Source organism: Heptranchias perlo, unplaced genomic scaffold, assembly GCF_035084215.1.
Source record: "Heptranchias perlo isolate sHepPer1 unplaced genomic scaffold, sHepPer1.hap1 HAP1_SCAFFOLD_223, whole genome shotgun sequence".
In the NCBI taxonomy this organism is placed as follows: domain Eukaryota; kingdom Metazoa; phylum Chordata; class Chondrichthyes; order Hexanchiformes; family Hexanchidae; genus Heptranchias; species Heptranchias perlo.
Genome location: NW_027139237.1, coordinates 106,480 through 126,203, shown reverse-complemented (window position 1 = coordinate 126,203; position 19,724 = coordinate 106,480). Strand labels below are relative to the sequence as shown.

Sequence of the window (19,724 nt, the reverse complement as noted above, 5' to 3'; positions counted from 1 at the left end):
GTATTAAAGGAGTGTGTGAGTGTACAGTATTAATGGAGTGTGTGAGTGTTCAGTATTAATGGAGTGTGTGAGTGTTCAGTATTAATGGAGTGTGTGAATGTTCAGTATTGATGGAGTGTGTGAGCGTTCAGTATTAATGGAGTGTGTGAATGTTCAGTATTGATGGAGTGTGTGAGCGTTCAGTATTAATGGAGAGTGTGAATGTTCAGTATTAATGGAGTGTGTGAGTGTTCAGTATTAATGGAGTGTGTGAATGTTCAGTATTAATGGAGTGTGTGAGTGTTCAGTAATAATGGAGTGTATGAGTGTTCAGTATTAATGGAGTGTGTGAGTGTTCAGTATTGATGGAGTGTGTGAGTGTTCAGTATTAATGGAGTGTGTGAATGTTCAGTATTAATGGAGTGTGTGAGTGTTCAGTAATAATGGAGTGTGTGAGTGTTCAGTATTAATGGAGTGTGTGAGTGTTCAGTATTAAAGGAGTGTGTGAGTGTTCAGTATTAATGGAGTGTGTGAGTGTTCAGTATCGATGGAGTGTGTGAGTGTTCAGTATTAATGGAGTGTGTGAATGTTCAGTATTAATGGAGTGTGTGAATGTTCGGTATTAATGGAGTGTGTGAGTGTTCAGTATTAATGGAGTGTGTGAGTGTTCAGTATTAATGGAGTGTGTGAGTGTTCAGTATTAATGGAGTGTGTGAGTGTTCAGTATTAATGGAGTGTGTGAGTGTTCAGTATTAATGGAGTGTGTGAGTGTTCGGTATTCATGGAGTGTGTGAGTGTTCAGTATTGATGGAGTGTGTGAGTGTTCAGTATTAATGGAGTGTGTGAGTGTTCAGTATTAATGGAGTGTGTGAGCGTTCAGTATTAATGGAGTGTGTGAGTGTTCAGTATTAATGGAGTGTGTGAGTGTTCAGTATTAATGGAGTGTGTGAGTGTTCAGTATTAAAGGAGTGTGTGAATGTTCAGTATTAATGGAGTGTGTGAGCGTTCAGTATTAATGGAGTGTGTGAATGTTCAGTATTAATGGAGTGTGTGAGCGTTCAGTATTAATGGAGTGTGTAAGTGTTCAGTATTAATGGAGTGTGTGAGCGTTCAGTATTAATGGAGTGTGTGAGTGTTCAGTATTAATGGAGTGTGTGAATGTTCAGTATTAATGGAGTGTGTGAGCGTTCAGTATTAATGGAGTGTGTGAGCGTTCAGTATTAATGGAGTGTGTGAGCGTTCAGTATTAATGGAGTGTGTGAGTGTTCAGTATTAAAGGAGTGTGTGAGTGTTCAGTATTAATGGAGTGTGTGAGTGTTCAGTATTAATGGAGTGTGTGAGTGTTCAGTATTAATGGAGTGTGTGAGTGTTCAGTATTAATGGAGTGTGTGAGTGTTCAGTATTAATGGAGTGTGTGAGTGTTCAGTATTAATGGAGTGTGTGAGTGTTCAGTATTAAAGGAGTGTGTGAATGTTCAGTATTAATGGAGTGCGTGAATGTTCAGTATTAATGGAGTGTGTGAGTGTTCAGTATTAATGGAGTGTGTGAGTGTTCAGTATTGAAGGAGTGTGTGAGTGTTCAGTATTAATGGAGTGTGTGAGTGTTCAGTATCGATGGAGTGTGTGAGTGTTCAGTATTAATGGAGTGTGTGAATGTTCAGTATTAATGGAGTGTGTGAATGTTCGGTATTAATGGAGTGTGTGAGTGTTCAGTATTGATGGAGTGTGTGAGTGTTCAGTATGAATGGAGTGTGTGAGTGTTCAGTATTAAAGGAGTGTGTGAGTGTTCAGTATTAATGGAGTGTGTGAGTGTTCAGTATTAATGGAGTGTGTGAGTGTTCAGTATTAAAGGAGTGTGTGAGTGTTCAGTATTAATGGAGTGTATGAGTGTTCAGTATTAATGGAGTGTGTGAGTGTTCAGTATTAATGGAGTGTGTGAATGTTCAGTATTAATGGAGTGTGTGAGTGTTCAGTAATAATGGAGTGTGTGAGTGTTCAGTATTAATGGAGTGTGTGAGTGTTCAGTATTAAAGGAGTGTGTGAGTGTTCAGTATTAATGGAGTGTGTGAGTGTTCAGTATCGATGGAGTGTGTGAGTGTTCAGTATTAATGGAGTGTGTGAATGTTCAGTATTAATGGAGTGTGTGAATGTTCGGTATTAATGGAGTGTGTGAGTGTTCAGTATTAATGGAGTGTGTGAGTGTTCAGTATTAATGGAGTGTGTGAGTGTTCAGTATTAATGGAGTGTGTGAGTGTTCAGTATTAATGGAGTGTGTGAGTGTTCAGTATTAATGGAGTGTGTGAGTGTTCGGTATTCATGGAGTGTGTGAGTGTTCAGTATTGATGGAGTGTGTGAGTGTTCAGTATTAATGGAGTGTGTGAGTGTTCAGTATTAATGGAGTGTGTGAGCGTTCAGTATTAATGGAGTGTGTGAGTGTTCAGTATTAATGGAGTGTGTGAGTGTTCAGTATTAATGGAGTGTGTGAGTGTTCAGTATTAAAGGAGTGTGTGAATGTTCAGTATTAATGGAGTGTGTGAGCGTTCAGTATTAATGGAGTGTGTGAATGTTCAGTATTAATGGAGTGTGTGAGCGTTCAGTATTAATGGAGTGTGTAAGTGTTCAGTATTAATGGAGTGTGTGAGTGTTCAGTATTAATGGAGTGTGTGAGTGTTCAGTATTAATGGAGTGTGTGAATGTTCAGTATTAATGGAGTGTGTGAGTGTTCAGTATTAAAGGAGTGTGTGAGTGTTCAGTATTAATGGAGTGTGTGAGTGTTCAGTATTAATGGAGTGTGTGAGTGTTCAGTATTAATGGAGTGTGTGAGTGTTCAGTATTAATGGAGTGTGTGAGTGTTCAGTATTAATGGAGTGTGTGAGTGTTCAGTATTAAAGGAGTGTGTGAATGTTCAGTATTAATGGAGTGCGTGAATGTTCAGTATTAATGGAGTGTGTGAGTGTTCAGTATTAATGGAGTGTGTGAATGTTCAGTATTAAAGGAGTGTGTGAGTGTTCAGTATTAATGGAGTGTGTGAATGTTCAGTATTGATGGAGTGTGTGAGCGTTCAGTATTAATGGAGTGTGTGAATGTTCAGTATTGATGGAGTGTGTGAGCGTTCAGTATTAATGGAGTGTGTGAATGTTCAGTATTAATGGAGAGTGTGAATGTAAAGTATTAATGGAGTGTGTGAGTGTTCAGTATTGATGGAGTGTGTGAGTGTTCAGTATTAATGGAGTGTGTGAATGTTCAGTATTAATGGAGTGTGTGAGTGTTCAGTAATAATGGAGTGTATGAGTGTTCAGTTTTAATGGAGTGTGTGAGTGTTCAGTATTGATGGAGTGTGTGAGTGTTCAGTATTAATGGAGTGTGTGAATGTTCAGTATTAATGGAGTGTGTGAGTGTTCAGTAATAATGGAGTGTGTGAGTGTTCAGTATTAATGGAGTGTGTGAGTGTTCAGTATTAAAGGAGTGTGTGAGTGTTCAGTATTAATGGAGTGTGTGAGTGTTCAGTATCGATGGAGTGTGTGAGTGTTCAGTATTAATGGAGTGTGTGAATGTTCAGTATTAATGGAGTGTGTGAATGTTCGGTATTAATGGAGTGTGTGAGTGTTCAGTATTAATGGAGTGTGTGAGTGTTGAGTATTAATGGAGTGTGTGAGTGTTCAGTATTAATGGAGTGTGTGAGTGTTCAGTATTAATGGAGTGTGTGAGTGTTCGGTATTCATGGAGTGTGTGAGTGTTCAGTATTGATGGAGTGTGTGAGTGTTCAGTATTAATGGAGTGTGTGAGTGTTCAGTATTAATGGAGTGTGTGAGCGTTCAGTATTAATGGAGTGTGTGAGTGTTCAGTATTAATGGAGTGTGTGAGTGTTCAGTATTAATGGAGTGTGTGAGTGTTCAGTATTAATGGAGTGTGTGAGTGTTCAGTATTAAAGGAGTGTGTGAATGTTCAGTATTAATGGAGTGCGTGAATGTTCAGTATTAATGGAGTGTGTGAGTGTTCAGTATTAAACGAGTGTGTGAATGTTCAGTATTAAAGGAGTGTGTGAGTGTTCAGTATTAATGGAGTGTGTGAATGTTCAGTATTGATGGAGTGTGTGAGCGTTCAGTATTAATGGAGTGTGTGAATGTTCAGTATTGATGGAGTGTGTGAGTGTTCAGTATTAATGGAGTGTGTGAGTGTTCAGTATTAATGGAGTGTGTGAGTGTTCAGTATTAATGGAGTGTGTCAGTGTTCAGTATTAATGGAGTGTGTGAGGGTTCGGTATTAATGCCGTGTGTCACTGGGTCGATTATCTCTCACTGTCACTGAGTCTCACTGGGTCGATTATCTCTCACCGTCGCTGAGTCTCACTGGGTCGATTATCTCTCACTGTCACTGAGTCTCACTGGGTCGATTATCTCTCACTGTCACTGAGTCTCACTGGGTCGATTATCTCTCACCGTCACTGAGTCTCACTGGGTCGATTATCTCTCACTCTCACTGAGTCTCACTGGGTCGATTATCTCTCACCGTCACTGAGCCTCACTGGATCGATTATCTCTCAGTGTCACTGAGCCTCACTGGGTCGATTATCTCTCTCTCTCACTGAGTCTCACTGGGTCGATTATCTCTCACCGTCACTGAGCCTCACTGGGTCGATTATCTCTCACTCTCTCTGAGTCTCACTGGGACGATTATCTCTCAGTGTCACTGAGTCTCACTGGGTCGATTATCTCTCACCATCACTGAATCTCACTGGGTTCATTATCTCTCACTGTCACTGAGTCTCACTGGGTCGATTATCTCTCACTCTCACTGAGCCTCACTGGGTCGATTATCTCTCACTCTCACTGAGTCTCACTGGGTCGATTATCTCTCACTCTCACTGAGTCTCACTGGGTCGATTATCTCTCACTCTCACTGAGTCTCACTGGGTCGATTATCTCTCACTGTCACTGAGTCTCACTGGGTCGATTATCTCTCACTCTCTCTGAGTCTCACTGGGACGATTATCTCTCAGTGTCACTGAGTCTCACTGGGTCGATTATCTCTCACCGTCACTGAATCTCACTGGGTTCATTATCTCTCACTGTCACTGAGTCTCACTGGGTCGATTATCTCTCACTCTCACTGAGTCTCACTGGGTCGATTATCTCTCACTGTCACTGAGTCTCACTGGGTCGATTATCTCTCAGTGTCACTGAGTCTCACTGGGTCGATTATCTCTCACTGTCACTGAGTCTCACTGGATCGATTATCTCTCACTCTCACTGAGTCTCACTGGGTCGATGATCTCTCACTCTCACTGAGTCTCACTGGGTCGATTATCTCTCACTTTCACTGAGTCTCACTGGGTCGATTATCTCTCACTCTCACTGAGTCTCACTGGATCGATTATCTCTCACTCTCACTGAGTCTCACTGGGTCGATTATCTCTCACTCTCACTGAGTCTCACTGGATCGATTATCTCTCACTGTCACTGAGTCTCACTGGGTCGATTATCTCTCACTGTCACTGATTCTCACTGGGTCGATTATCTCTCACCGTCACTGAGTCTCACTAGGTCGATTATTTCTCACTGTCACTGAGTCTCACTAGGTCGATTATCTCTCACTCTCACTGAGTCTCACTGGGTCGATTATTTCTCACTGTCACTGAGTCTCACTGGGTCGATTATCTCTCACTCTCACTGTGTCTCACAGGGTCGATTATCTCTCAGTGTCACTGAGTCTCACTGGGTCGATTATCTCTCACTCTCACTGAGTCTCACTGGATCGATTATCTCTCACCGTCACTGAGTCTCACTGGGTCGATTATCTCTCACTCTCACTGAGTCTCACTGGATCGATTATCTCTCACCGTCACTGAGTCTCACTGGGTCGATTATCTCTCACTCTCACTGAGTCTCACTGGATCGATTATCTCTCACCGTCACTGAGTCTCACTGGGTTGATTATCTCTCACTTTCACTGAGTCTCACTGGGTCGATTATCTCTCACTCTCACTGAGTCCTGTATCTTTCTTGCAGATTGTTGCGTTTTTGCCCCCGTTACTGGAGTTTGGTGAACATCGGGACGGTAAAATCTATCTGTTGGGAAACTTCTGCCTCCTGAACATTAACTTGACACGTAGGTTTGATTACTCGGTGATGTGGGAGACAAACATTGAGCATTTTGGCCTGTGCTTTGACTTGTGCTGAGGCGCTCTGTCCCGGGTGGAGCAAGGGTTCAGAGCCAGCTTCAAGCATGGAGTGATGGTCCAGCACTACCCGCTAAACCTGCTGGCATTATCAGGCTGTTGTCTGAAGGCGGATCTGGTTGGGTTCATTTTCAAACACCAACATCTTGAGCGCCTTGTTCCAATTTGTGGTTAAGTCGCTGCTTCCTTTAAATCTAACATTATTTCAATTCACTTGATCTCAGTGATACTTCTCAGTCTGGCTTTTTCCAATCAGTGAGGCCTTGATCTCCCTCCGATATACAGCCTGAAACGGGGAGGGCGGGCATGAGACAGGTTCCCCCAACCCCTTCCCCTCGGGGAGGGCGGGCATGAGACAGGTTCCCCCAACCTCTTCCCCTCGGGGAGGGCGGGCATGAGACAGGTTCCCCCAACCTCTTCCCCTCGGGGAGGGCGGGCATGAGACAGGTTCCCCCAACCTCTTCCCCTCGGGGAGGGCGGGCATGAGACAGGTTCCCCCAACCTCTTCCCCTCAGGGAGGGCGGGCATGAGACAGGTTCCCCTAACCCCTTCCCCTCTCGAGCAGGGAGCGGCTGCCCTCTCCTTGGTGCCAGGACCAGGCTGGGGAAAGCGACTGATTTTCCTGGTATGTACCCACCCCTCCTCACCTCAGACCCGAGATAAGAGCAGGTCGGGACTGGTGGTACTGATGGAGGCAGTGGTGGGAAGATTGTCGTCGGCCCTGAGTGAGGGAGGTCGAGCTCCATCACCTCCTGACGCTGAGATACTGGCTTATTTACCGTCCTTTCACACAAATTGCTCCAATCCTTCAGGGGTCTTCAGCCCCCATTGGATTTTGATCGCGCCCCCCCCGCTTCTCCTCCGCCCCCCACCCTTCTCCTCCTCCGCCCCCCCGCTTCTCCTCCTCCGCCCCCCACCCTTCTCCTCCTCCGCCCCCCACCCTTCTCCTCCTCCGCCGCCCCGCTTCTCCTCCGCCCCCCACCCTTCTCCTCCTCCTCCCCCCACCCTTCTCCTCCGCCCCCCACCCTTCTCCTCCTCCGCCCCCCACCCTTCTCCTCCTCCGCCCCCCCGCTTCTCCTCCGCCCCCCACCCTTCTCCTCCTTCTCCCCCCACCCCGCCACCTCAATCAGGTGTTTGCTCTGAGTGCCCCACTCCAACACCACTGGCAGTGCTGGGCTCCCTCTCCAGACAACAGAGTCACTGCTCAAAGTCCAGCCTCGACTACGTGTAATGACTCTACCCAGGCAATTGGGTTGGGGTCAGGGTGGGGTCGAGGCGATCAGCCTGGTCCCCCTCCGACCCGCATCGGTGGCGATTCCGGCCCTCGGTCAGAGCGATTCCGGCCCTCGGTCAGAGCGATTCCGGCCCTCGGTCAGAGCGATTCCGGCCCTCGGTCAGAGCGATTCCGGCCCTCGGTCAGAGCGATTCCGGCCCTCGGTCAGAGCGATTTCGGCCCTCGGTCAGAGCGATTCCGGCCCTCGGTCAGAGCGATTCCGGCCCTCGGTCAGAGCGATTCCGGCCCTCGGTCAGAGCGATTCCGGCCCTCGGTCAGAGCGATTCCGGCCCTCGGTCAGAGCGATTCCGGCCCCTCGAGCCTGTTCTGCCATTCAATCAGATCTTGGCTGATCTGTATCTCAACTCCATTTTCCTGCCTTTGCTCCAAATCCCTTAATCCCCTTCCCCAACAAAATTCTATCAATCTCAGTTTTGAAATTTCCAATTGACCCCCAGCCTCAACAGCTTTTTGGGGGAGAGAGTTCCAGATTCCCACTCCCCTTTGTGTGAAGAAGTGCTTCCTGACATCACCCCTGAACGGCCTGGCTCTAATTTTAAGGTTCTGCCCCCTTGTTCTGGACTCCCCCCACCAGAGGAAATAGTTTCTCTCTATCGACCCTATCAAATCCTTTAATCATCTTAAACACCTCGATTAGATCACCCCTTAATCTTCTACACTCGAGGGAATACAAGCCCAGTCTGTGCAACCTGGCCTCGTAATTTAACCCTTTTAACCCCGGTATCATTCTGGTGAATCTGCCCTGCACCCCCCATGTGTTCCCAGGTGTGTGCCTCGGTTACACATCCACTCAGCACTCCCTGGCACTGTTAGCTCTTTTCTGACTTCCTCTCTCATAATCCAGGCTGTCGGACAGAGACTGAACTACTTAAATGAAACAGCCAGTGGTGAGTCTGCTGCCTATCCGTGACTCCAGTCCCACACCAGCATGGTTGACTCTTAACTGCCCTCTGAAGTGACCCAGAAAGATACTCGGTTGTATCAAACCCGCGAGAAAGGAACAAAATATTCAAACTGGATGGACCATTCGTCTGCGATGTGGCAAAGTCACACCCAGCCCAGTTGACCCTGCACTAACATCTGGGGACTGGTAGCAAAATTGGGAGAGCTGTCCCACAGACTAGTCAAGCAACAGCCTGACATAGCCATACTCACAGAAATCATACGTTTCAGCCAACGTCCCAGATTCTTCCATCACCATCCCTGGGTATGTCCTGTCCCACCGGCAGGACAGACCCACCAGAGGTGGCGGTACAGTGATATACAGTCAGGAGGGAGTGGCCCTGGGAGTCCTCAACATTGACTCCGGACCCCATGAAATCTCATGGCATCAGGTCAAACATGGGCAAGGAAACCTCCTGCTGATTACCACCTACCGCCCTCCCTCAGCTGATGAATCAGTCCTCCTCCATGTTGAGCACCACTTGGAGGAAGCACTGAGGGTAGCAAGGGCACAAAATGTACTCTAGGTGGGGGACTTCAATGTCCATCACCAAGAGTGGCTCGGTAGCACCACTAATGACCAAGCTGGCCGAGCCCTGAAGGACATCGCTGCCAGACTGGGCCTGTGGCAGGTGGTGAGCGAACCAACACAAGGGAAAAACCTACTTGACCTCGTCCTCACCAATCTACCTGTCGCAAATGCATCTGTCCATGACAGTATTGGTAGGAGTGACCACCGCACAGTCCTCGTGGAGACGAAGTCCCGTCTTCGCGCTGAGGACACCATCCAACGTGTTGTGTGGCACTGTCACCGTGCTAAATGGGATAGATTCAGAACAGATCTAGCAGCTCAAAACTGGGCATCCATGAGGCGCTGTGGGCCATCAGCAGCAGCAGAATTGTATTCCAGCACAATCTGTAACCTCATGGCCCGGCATATTCCTCACTCTACCATTACCAACAAGCCAGGGGATCAACCCTGGTTCAATGAGGAGTGTAGAAGAACATGCCAGGAGCAGCACCAGGCGTACCTAAAAATGAGGTGCCAACTTGGTGAAGTGACAACACAGGACTACATGCATGCTAAACAGCGGAAGCAACATGCTATAGACAGAGCTAAGCAATTCCACAACCAACGGATCAGATCAAAGCTCTGCAGTCCTGCCACATCCAGTCGTAAATGGTAGTGGACAATTAAACAACTAACGGGAGGAGGAGGCTCTGTAAACATCCCCATCCTCAATGATGGCGGAGTCCAGCACATGAGTGCAAAAGACAAGGCTGAAGCGTTTGCAACCATCTTCAGCCAGAAGGGCGTCCTCCTGAGGTCCCACCATCACCAACACCAGTCTTTAGCCAATTCCATTCACTCCACCTGATATTAAGAAATTGCTGAGTGCACTGGACACAGCAAAGGCTGGTTAAATGAGTTACCAGTGGTGACCCTGCTGGTTAAATGAGTTACCAGTGCTGACTTCTTCTCTTGCTGCATTAGATAACCAGATTACAGAGACTGGTCTGAAGGCTTTTCTGAAAACAATTAAAGATCAGATAGATAGTGGGCATCCAAGCCCTGACGGCAGGAGCACGAGTGGACTGCTGCGGCTGGCCATAACGGTGAGTCACCTCTTTACTCTGCCTTGGGTTTACATGGTGAAAGTGTGGGTGTAGTCAGAGAGCAAACCAGGAGGGTTAGAGGGCACACAACGGGAGGGGGTTTAGAGGGCACACAGCGGGAGGGGGTTTAGAGGGCACACAGCGGGAGGGGGTTTAGAGGGCACACAGCGGGAGGGGGTTTAGAGGGCACACAACGGGAGGGGGTTTAGAGGGCACACAGCGGGAGGGGGTTTAGAGGGCACACAGCGGGAGGGGGTTTAGAGGGCACACAATGGGAGGGGGTTTAGAGGGCACACAACGGGAGGGGGTTTAGAGGGCACACAACGGGAGGGGGTTTAGAGGGCACACAGCGGGAGGGGGTTTAGAGGGCACACAGCGGGAGGGGGTTTAGAGGGCACACGGGAGGTTTAAAGAGCACACGGGGGTTAGAAGGCACATGGGGTGGGGGTGGGAGTTTAGAGGGCACACGGGAAGGTTACAGGGCACACGGGGTGGGGGTGGGAATTTAGAGGGCACACGGGGAGGTTAGAGGGCACACGGGGTGGGGGTGGGAATTTAGAGGGCACACGGGGAGGTTAGAGGGCACACGGGGAGGTTAGAGGGCACACGGGGAGGTTAGAGGGCACACGGGGAGGTTAGAGGGCACACGGGGAGGTTAGAGGGCACATGGGGAGGTTAGAGGGCACACGGGGTGGGGTGGGAATTTAGAGGGCACACGGGGAGGTTAGAGGGCACACGGGGTGGGGGTGGGAATTTAGAGGGCACACGGGGAGGTTAGAGGGCACACTGGGAGGTTAGAGGGCACACGGGGTGGGGTGGGAATTTAGAGGGCACACAGGAAGGTTAGAGGGCACATGGGGAGGGTTAGAGGGCACACGGGGTGGGGTGGGAATTTAGAGGGCACACGGGAAGGTTAGAGGGCACACGGGGTGGGGTGGGAGTTTAGAGGACACACGGGGTGGGGTGGGAGTTTAGAGGGCACACGGGGAGGTTAGAGGGCACACGGGATGGGGGTGGGAATTTAGAGGGCACACGGGGGGGTGTTAAAATGTTACAGTTTCAGTCATCAAGGGATAGCAGATGCTCTATTTTTTATAATTATTCATTCTTGTGAAATGAACCTAACACCTGCTGTGGGCAAAGTATCAGAAGAGAGAGAGTACTGAGTTCCCTAGCTAGGCGTGGGATGGTGAGTGGAGATCATTACATAGATTGTACAGCACAGAAACAGGCCATTCGGCCCAACTGGTCGATGCTGGTGTTTGTGCTCCACACGAGCCTCCTCCCTCCCTACTCCATCTCCCCCTCTCCCCCTATCCTTCTATTCCTTTCTCCCTCATGTGTTTATCCAGCTTCCCCTTAAATCCATCTCTGTTATTCACCTCAACCACTCCATGTGGGAGTGAGTTCCACATTCTCACCACTCTCTGGGTAAAGAGGTTTCTCCTGAATTCCCGATTGGATTTATTAGTGACTATCTTATATTTATGGCCCCCTAGTTCTGATCTCCCCCACAAGTGGAAACACCTTCTCTACGTTTACCCTATCAAACCCTTTAATAATTTTAAAGACCTCTATCAGGTCACCCCTCAGTCTTCTCTTTTCTAGAGAAAAGAGCCCCAGCCTGTTCAGCCTTTCCTGATAGTTATAACCTCTCAGTTCTGGTATCATCCTTGTGAATCTTTTTTGCACCTTCTCCCGTGCTTAGACTCATGGAATCTTACAGCACAGAAGGAGGCCATTCAGCCCATCGTACCTGTGCCAGCTCTTTCCCCATAGTCCTCCACATTTTTCCCCTTCAAGTATTTCTCCAATTCCCTTTTGAAAGTTATTATTGAATCTGCTTCCACCGCCCTTTCAGGCAGCGAATTCCAGATCAGAACAACTCGCTGCATAAAAAAGTTTCTGCCCATCTCCCCCTCTGGCTCTTTTGCCGATCACCTGAAATCTGTGTCCTCTCATTCCCGACCCTTCTGCCACTGGAAACAGTTTCTCCTTATTTACTCTATCAAAACCCCTCATGATTTTGAACCCCTCGATTAAATCTCCTCTTAATCTTCTCTGCTCTAAGGAGAACAATCCCAGCTTCTCCAGTCTCTCCACATAACTGAAGTCCCTCATCCCTGGTACCATTCTAGTAAATCCCCTCTGCACCCTCTCCAAGGCCGTGACATCCTTCCTAAAGTGCGGTGCCCAGAATTGGACACAATACTCCATCTGGGGCCCAACCAGTGATTTATAAAGGTTCAGCAAAACCTCCTTGCTTTTGTAGTGTATGCCTCTATTTATAAAGTCTCGGATCCTGTATGCTTTAACAACCTTCTCAACCTGTCCTGTCACCTTTCAAAGATTTCTATACACAAACCCCCAGGTTCTGTTCCTGCACCACCTTTAAAATGTTACCATTTAGTTCATATTGCCTCTGCTTATCCTTCCAAATGCATCACTTCACATTTCTCTGCATTAAATATCCTTTTATATCCTTTTTATAATATGGAGACCAGAGCTGTGCACAGTAGTGCAAGTGTGGTCTAACCAAGGTTCGATACAAGTTTAACATAACTTCTCTGCTTTTCAATTCTATCCCTCTAGAAATAAAACCCAGTGCTTGGTTTGCTTTTTTTTGGCCTTATTAACCTGTGTTGATACTTTTCATGATTTCTGTATCTGTCCCCCCAGATAACAACATAAGAACATAAGAAATTGGAGCAGGAGTAGGCCAATCGGCCCCTCGAGCCTGCTCCACCATTCAATAAGATCATGGCTGATCTGATCCTAACCTCAAATCTAAAGAATACAAGAAGTCGGAGCAGGACCCGGCCACTCAGCCCCTGGGCCCTCTCCGCCACCCACAGGGCATTGACCGATCCGAACTCAGCTTCATGTCCAATTTCCTGCCCGCTCCCCGTAACCCCTAATTCCCTTTACTTCTAGGAAACTGTCTATTTCTGTTTTAAATTTATTTAATGATGTAGCTTCCACAGCTTCCTGGGGCAGCAAATTCCACAGACCTACCACCCTCTGAGTGAAGAAGTTTCTCCTCATCTCAGTTTTGAAAGAGCAGCCCCTTATTCTAAGATTATGCCCCCTAGTTCTAGTTTCACCCATCCTTGGGAACATCCTTACTGCATCCACCCGATCAAGCCCCTTCACAATCTTATAAGTTTCAATAAGATCGCCTCTCATTGTTCTGAACTCCAATGAGTAGAGTCCCAATCTACTCAACCTCTCCTCATATGTCCGCCCCCTCATCCCCGGGATTAACCGAGTGAACCTTCTTTGTACTGCCTCGAGAGCAAGTATGTCTTTTCTTAAGTATGGAGACCAAAACTGTATGCAGTATTCCAGGTGCGGTCTCACCAATACCTTATATAACTGCAGCAATACCTCCCTGTTTTTATATTCTATCCCCCTAGCAATAAAAGCCAACATTCCGTTGGCCTTCTTGATCACCTGCTGCACCTGCATACTAACTTTTTGATTTTCTTGCACTAGGACCCCCAGATCCCTTTGTACTGCAGTACTTTCCAGTTTCTCGCCATTAAGATAATAACTTGCTCTCTGATTTTTCCTGCCAAAGTGCATAACCTCACATTTTCCAATATTGTATTGCATCTGTCAAATCTCTGCCCACTCACCCAGCCTGTCTATATCCCCTTGTAGGTTTTTTATGTCCTCCTCACTCTCTACTTTCCCTCCCATCTTTGTATCATCTGCAAACTTTGATATGTTACACTTGGTCCCCTCCTCCAAATCGTTAATATAGATTGGAAAGAGTTGGGGACCCAGCACCGACCCCTGCGGAACACCACTGGCTACTGGTTGCCAGTCCGAGAATGAACCATTTATCCCAACTCTCTGCTTCCTGTTAGATAACCAATCCTCCACCCATGCCAGAATATTACCCCCAATCCAGTGATTCTTTATCTTGAGCAATAATCTTTTATGTGGCACCTTGTCGAATGCCTTCTGGAAGTCTAAATACACTACGTCCACTGGTTCCCCTTTATCCACCCTGTACGTTACGTCCTCAAAGAACTCAAGCAAATTTGTCAGACATGACTTCCCCTTCGTAAAGCCATGCTGACTTTGTCCAATTAAATTATGTTTATCCTCTCTAAGTTTGATTAGTTTATCAATTATCTCCCCCTTCATATTTTAAATGTTTTATCTTTTTTGATCTCTTTTTCTAATATCAAGCCCACCATGTTAAACTCCCTGGGAAATACTGAGGCAAACTTACTATTGAATATTTCTTCCATTTCACTGTCAGTCCCTGTGAGTGTATCGTGTGTATCTCTTAGTGGCCCGATCCCTATCCTGATTTTCCTTTTGTTATTTATGTGTCTGTAGAATACTTGACTATTTCTATTGATATTCTTGGATCATTTAATTCTGTAATTCCCCTTCGCTTTCCGAATTGTTACTTTTGACTTGTTTCTGAACCTCTTCCTATTCCCTTTTCTCCTCCTCTCCTTCACTGTCTGTCCACTCAGTGCACGCCTTTCCCTTTTGTTTCAATTTTGTCCTTAATTCTTTATTTATCAATGATGTTCCATTATTGGCTGGTTTGTTGTTGTATTTTAGCGGAATATATTTCTCCTGAACTCTTATTGATCACCTTTTAAATATGTTCGAGCTCTTTGTTTGTCAAAATTCTTTCCCAGTTTATCTTCTGTAGTTCCACTCTCATTCCCTCAAATTCCAATCTATTACTTTGGGCTTTGACTTGCTTATTATGTCTTCCTCAATCATTATCTTAAAACTGATGTTGTGATCGCTATTGCCTTGATGCTCCCCTACGCTTACTTCTCTTATCTGCTCTGGTTCATTTTCCATTATGAGATCCAGCAGTGATTTCCTCTCTTGTTGGGCTTCTTACGTTCTCGGTGACACTGTAAAAACTACATTCCCTTTTCCCCTCTTCTTGCCAGTTTATTTGGGGATAATTGAAATCTCCCATGATTATGATTCGATTTCTTGTACTCATTTTATAGATTTGCCTGCATATTCCTTCCCTCCAGCTCCTTTCCACTATGAGGTGATCTGTAGAATGACGCTATTAGTGTGATCGGTCCCTTCTGATCCTTCATCAATTCAGATGGATTCCGTTTTTCTATTGCCATTATGTTGTCTGTAATTAGTACAGCTACCCCACCTCGCCTTCTTCCTTCCCTATCATTTCTAAATACGATGGATAATGCAATATTTAACTGCCAATCCTGTGTTTTATGGAGCCATTTTTCAGTTATCCCCACTACATCTGATTCCTCTCAACAATATATTGCCTCCAGTTCCCCTTCATGATACTCCAAGATAGAGAATGGAGGGGGAGAAGGGATAATGAGGCCCCGAGATAGCAATGGGAGGTGGAGAGGGGATAATGAGGCCCCGAGATAGGATAGGGAGGAGGAGAGGTGATAATGAGGCTGTGAGATAGCATAGGGAGGGGGAGAAGGGATAATGAGGCCCCGAGATAGCATAGGGAGGGGGAGAGGGGATAATGAGATGCCCAAGATAGCAATGGGAGGGGGAGAGGGGATAATGAGATGCCCGAGATAGCATAGGGAGGGGGAGAGGGGATAATGAGGCCCCGAGATAGCATAGGGAGGGGGCAGAGGGGATAATGAGGCCCCGAGATAGCAATGAGAGGGGGAGAGGGGATAATGAGGCCGTGAGATAGCAGAGGGAGGGGGAGAGGGGATAATGAGGCCCCCAGATAGCATAGGGAGGGGGAGAGGGGATAATGAGGCCCCGAGATAGCATAGGAAGGGGGAGAGGGGATAACGAGGCCCCGAGATAGCATAGGGAGGGGGAGAGGGGATAATGAGGCCCCGAGATAGCATAGGGAGGGGGCAGAGGGGATAATGAGGCCCCGAGATAGCATAGGGAGGGGGAGAGGGGATAATGAGGCCGTGAGATAGCAGAGGGAGGGGGAGAGGGGATAATGAGGCCCCCAGATAGCATAGGGAGGGGGAGAGGGGATAATGAGGCCCCGAGATAGCAATGGGAGGGGGAGAGGGGATAATGAGATGCCCGAGATAGCAATGGGAGGGGGAGAGGGGATAATGAGATGCCCGAGATAGCATAGGGAGGGGGAGAGGGGATGATGAGGCCGTGAGATAGCAGCGGGAGGGGGAGAGGGGATGATGAGGCCGTGAGATAGCAGAGGGAGGGGGAGAGGGGATAATGAGGCCCCGAGATAGCAATGGGAGGGGGAGAGGGGATAATGAGATGCCCGGGATAGCATAGGGAGGGGGAGAGGGGATAATGAGATGCCCGAGATAGCATAGGGAGGGGGAGAGGGGATAATGAGGCCCCGAGATAGCAATGGGAGGGGGAGAGGGGATAATGAGATGCCCGGGATAGCATAGGGAGGGGGAGAGGGGATAATGAGATGCCCGAGATAGCATAGGGAGGGGGAGAGGGGATAATGAGGCCCCGACATAGCATAGGGAGGGGGAGAGGGGATAATGAGATGCCCGAGATAGCATAGGGAGGGGGAGAGGGGATAATGAGGCCGTGAGATAGCATAGGGAGGGGGAGAGGGGATAATGAGGCCCCGAGATAGCAATGGGAGGGGGAGAGGGGATAATGAGGCCCCGAGATAGCATAGGGAGGGGGAGAGGGGATAATGAGGCCCCGAGATAGAAATGGGAGGGGGAGAGGGGATAATGAGATGCCCGAGATAGCATATGGAGGGGGAGAGGGGATAATGAGGCCGTGAGATAGCAGAGGGAGGGGGAGAGGGGAAGAGGGGCGAATGAGGCCCCGAGATAGCAATGGGAGGGGGAGAGGGGATAATGAGATGCCGGAGATAGCATAGGGAGGGGGAGAGCGGATAATGAGATGCCGGAGATAGCATAGGGAGGGGGAGAGGGGATAATGAGGCCCCGAGATAGCAATGGGAGGGGGAGAGGGGATAATGAGATGCCCGAGATAGCAATGGGAGGGGGAGAGGGGATAATGAGATGCCCGAGATAGCATAGGGAGGGGGAGAGGGGATGATGAGGCCGTGAGATAGCAGAGGGAGGGGGAGAGGGGATGATGAGATGCCCGAGATAGCATAGGGAGGGGGAGAGGGGATAATGAGATGCCCGAGATAGCAGAGGGAGGGGGAGAGGGGATAATGAGGCCCCGAGATAGCAATGGGAGGGGGAGAGGGGATAATGAGGCCCCGAGATAGCATCAGGAGGGGGAGAGGGGATAATGAGGCCCCGAGATAGCAATGGGAGGGGGAGAGGGGATAATGAGGCCTTGAGATAGCATAGGGAGGGGGAGAGGGGATAACGAGGCCCCGAGATAGCATTGGGAGGGGGAGAGGGGATAATGAGATGCCCGAGATAGCATAGGGAGGAGGAGAGGGGATAATGAGGCCCCGAGATAGCAATGGGAGGGGGAGAGGGGATAATGAGGCCCCGAGATAGCAATGGGAGGGGGAGAGGGGATAATGAGGCCCCGAGATAGCAATGGGAGGGGGAGAGGGGATAATGAGGCCCCGAGATAGCAATGGGAGGGGGAGAGGGGATAATGAGATGCCCGAGATAGCATAGGGAGGGGGAGAGGGGATAATGAGGCCGTGAGATAGCAGAGTGAGGGGGAGAGGGGATAATGAGGCCCCGAGATAGCAATGGGAGGGGGAGAGGGGATAATGAGGCCCCGAGATAGCAATGGGAGGGGGAGAGGGGATAATGAGATGCCCGAGATAGCATAGGGAGGGGGAGAGGGGATAATGAGGCGGTGAGATAGCAGAGTGAGGGGGAGAGGGGATAATGAGGCCCCGAGATAGCAATGGGAAGGGGAGAGGGGATAATGAGGCCCCGAGATAGCAATGGGAGGGGGAGAGGGGATAATGAGATGCCCGAGATAGCATAGGGAGGGGGAGAGGGGATCATGAGGCCCCGAGATAGCAATGGGAGGGGGAGAGGGGATAATGAGATGCCCGAGATAGCAATGGGAGGGGGAGAGGGGATAATGAGGCCCCGAGATAGCATAGGGAGGGGGAGAGGGGATAATGTGATGCCCGAGATAGCATCGGGAGGAGGAGAGGGGATAATGAGGCCCCGAGATTGCAATGGGAGGGGGAGAGGGGATAATGTGATGCCCGAGATAGCATCGGGAGGAGGAGAGGGGATAACGAGGCCCCGAGATAGCAATGGGAGGGGGAGAGGGGATAACGAGGCCCCGAGATAGCAAAGGGAGGGGGAGAGGGGATAATGAGATGCCCGAGATAGCAATGGGAGGGGGAGAGGGGATAATGAGATGCCCGAGATAGCATAGGGAGGGGGAGAGGGGATAATGTGATGCCCGAGATAGCAATGGGAGGGGGAGAGGGGATAATGAGGCCCCGACATAGCATAGGGAGGGGGAGAGGGGATAATGAGATGCCCGAGATAGCATAGGGAGGGGGAGAGGGGATAATGAGATGCCCGAGATAGCATAGGGAGGGGGAGAGGGGATAATGAGGCCCCGAGATAGCAATGGGAGGGGGAGAGGGGATAACGAGGCCCCGAGATAGCAAAGGGAGGGGGAGAGGGGATAATGAGGCCTTGAGATAGCATAGGGAGGGGGAGAGGGGATAATGAGGCCCCAAGATAGCATCGGGAGGGGGAGAGGGGATAATGAGATGCCCGAGATAGCATCGGGAGGGGGAGAGAGGATAATGAGATGCCCGAGATAGCAATGGGAGGGGGAGAGGGGATAATGAGGCCCCGAGATAGCATAGGGAGGGGGAGAGGGGATAATGAGGCCCCAAGATAGCATAGGGAGGGGGAGAGGGGATAATGAGGCCCCGAGATAGCATCGGGAGGGGGAGAGGGGATAATGAGATGCCTTCGGGATGTATGAGATGGGGAGTGGGGAAAATAAGTTCCGGAGATACATTATCAATACAAGGATACCTGATATGTCTCAGGTATTCAGCGATATGTGTATGGTTCATTTGGTCTCATTACGGTGTTGCAACTGATTTATTTTCAGAAAAATGCCTTTCCCGTGACGTGTGAAACCTTTGTGAAACTTCAGGAGTTGATGGCACCTCGAGACCCCATTGTCAAGCACCGTGTGGTTTGCACCCCAATGGGATCACACAGTGAGCAAATCACACCGAGCTAACATGCTCCCACTGAGCAGGCCGACAACGGCACCAAACCCAGCCAATCCCATCGTCACGTGCAACTTCGGAGAGCATGGAGATCTGTCTCGGCTCAGAATTGTTCATTTGTCCGAATTCAACGCACAACGCAATAATCACATTCCATTCCAATCCTCATTGTACACAGTGTAATAATCACATTCCATTCCAATCCTCCGATTGTACACAGTGTAATAATCACATTCCATGCCAATCCTCACTGTACACAGTGTAATAATCACATTCCATTCCAATCCTCATTGTACACAGTGTAATAATCACATTCCATTCCAATCCTCCGATTGTACACAGTGTAATAATCACATTCCATGCCAATCCTCACTGTACACAGTGTAATAATCACATTCCATTCCAATCCTCATTGTACACAGTGTAATAATCACATTCCATTCCAATCCTCCGATTGTACACAGTGTAATAATCACATTCCATGCCAATCCTCACTGTACACAGTGTAATAATCACATTCCATTCCAATCCTCCTATTGTACACAGTGTAATAATCACATTCCATTCCAATCCTCCTATTGTACACAGTGTAATAATCACATTCCATTCCAA

The 19,724-nt window shown here is 48.6% G+C and overlaps 1 protein-coding gene across 1 annotated transcript in view; it reads left to right on the top strand.

The window, feature by feature from the left end:
* LOC137310130 (leucine-rich repeat-containing protein 71-like) overlaps positions 1 to 19,123 on the top strand; it is a 114,376-nt gene extending 95,253 nt beyond the window's left edge. The window contains exons 8-10 of the mRNA XM_067978100.1: positions 5,987 to 6,086; positions 9,888 to 10,009; positions 18,989 to 19,123. Coding sequence (XP_067834201.1) covers positions 5,987 to 6,086; positions 9,888 to 10,009; positions 18,989 to 19,123 — 357 coding nt within the window. The remainder of the gene's footprint in view (positions 1 to 5,986; positions 6,087 to 9,887; positions 10,010 to 18,988) is intronic.
* The last annotated feature ends 601 nt before the right edge of the window (positions 19,124 to 19,724 follow it).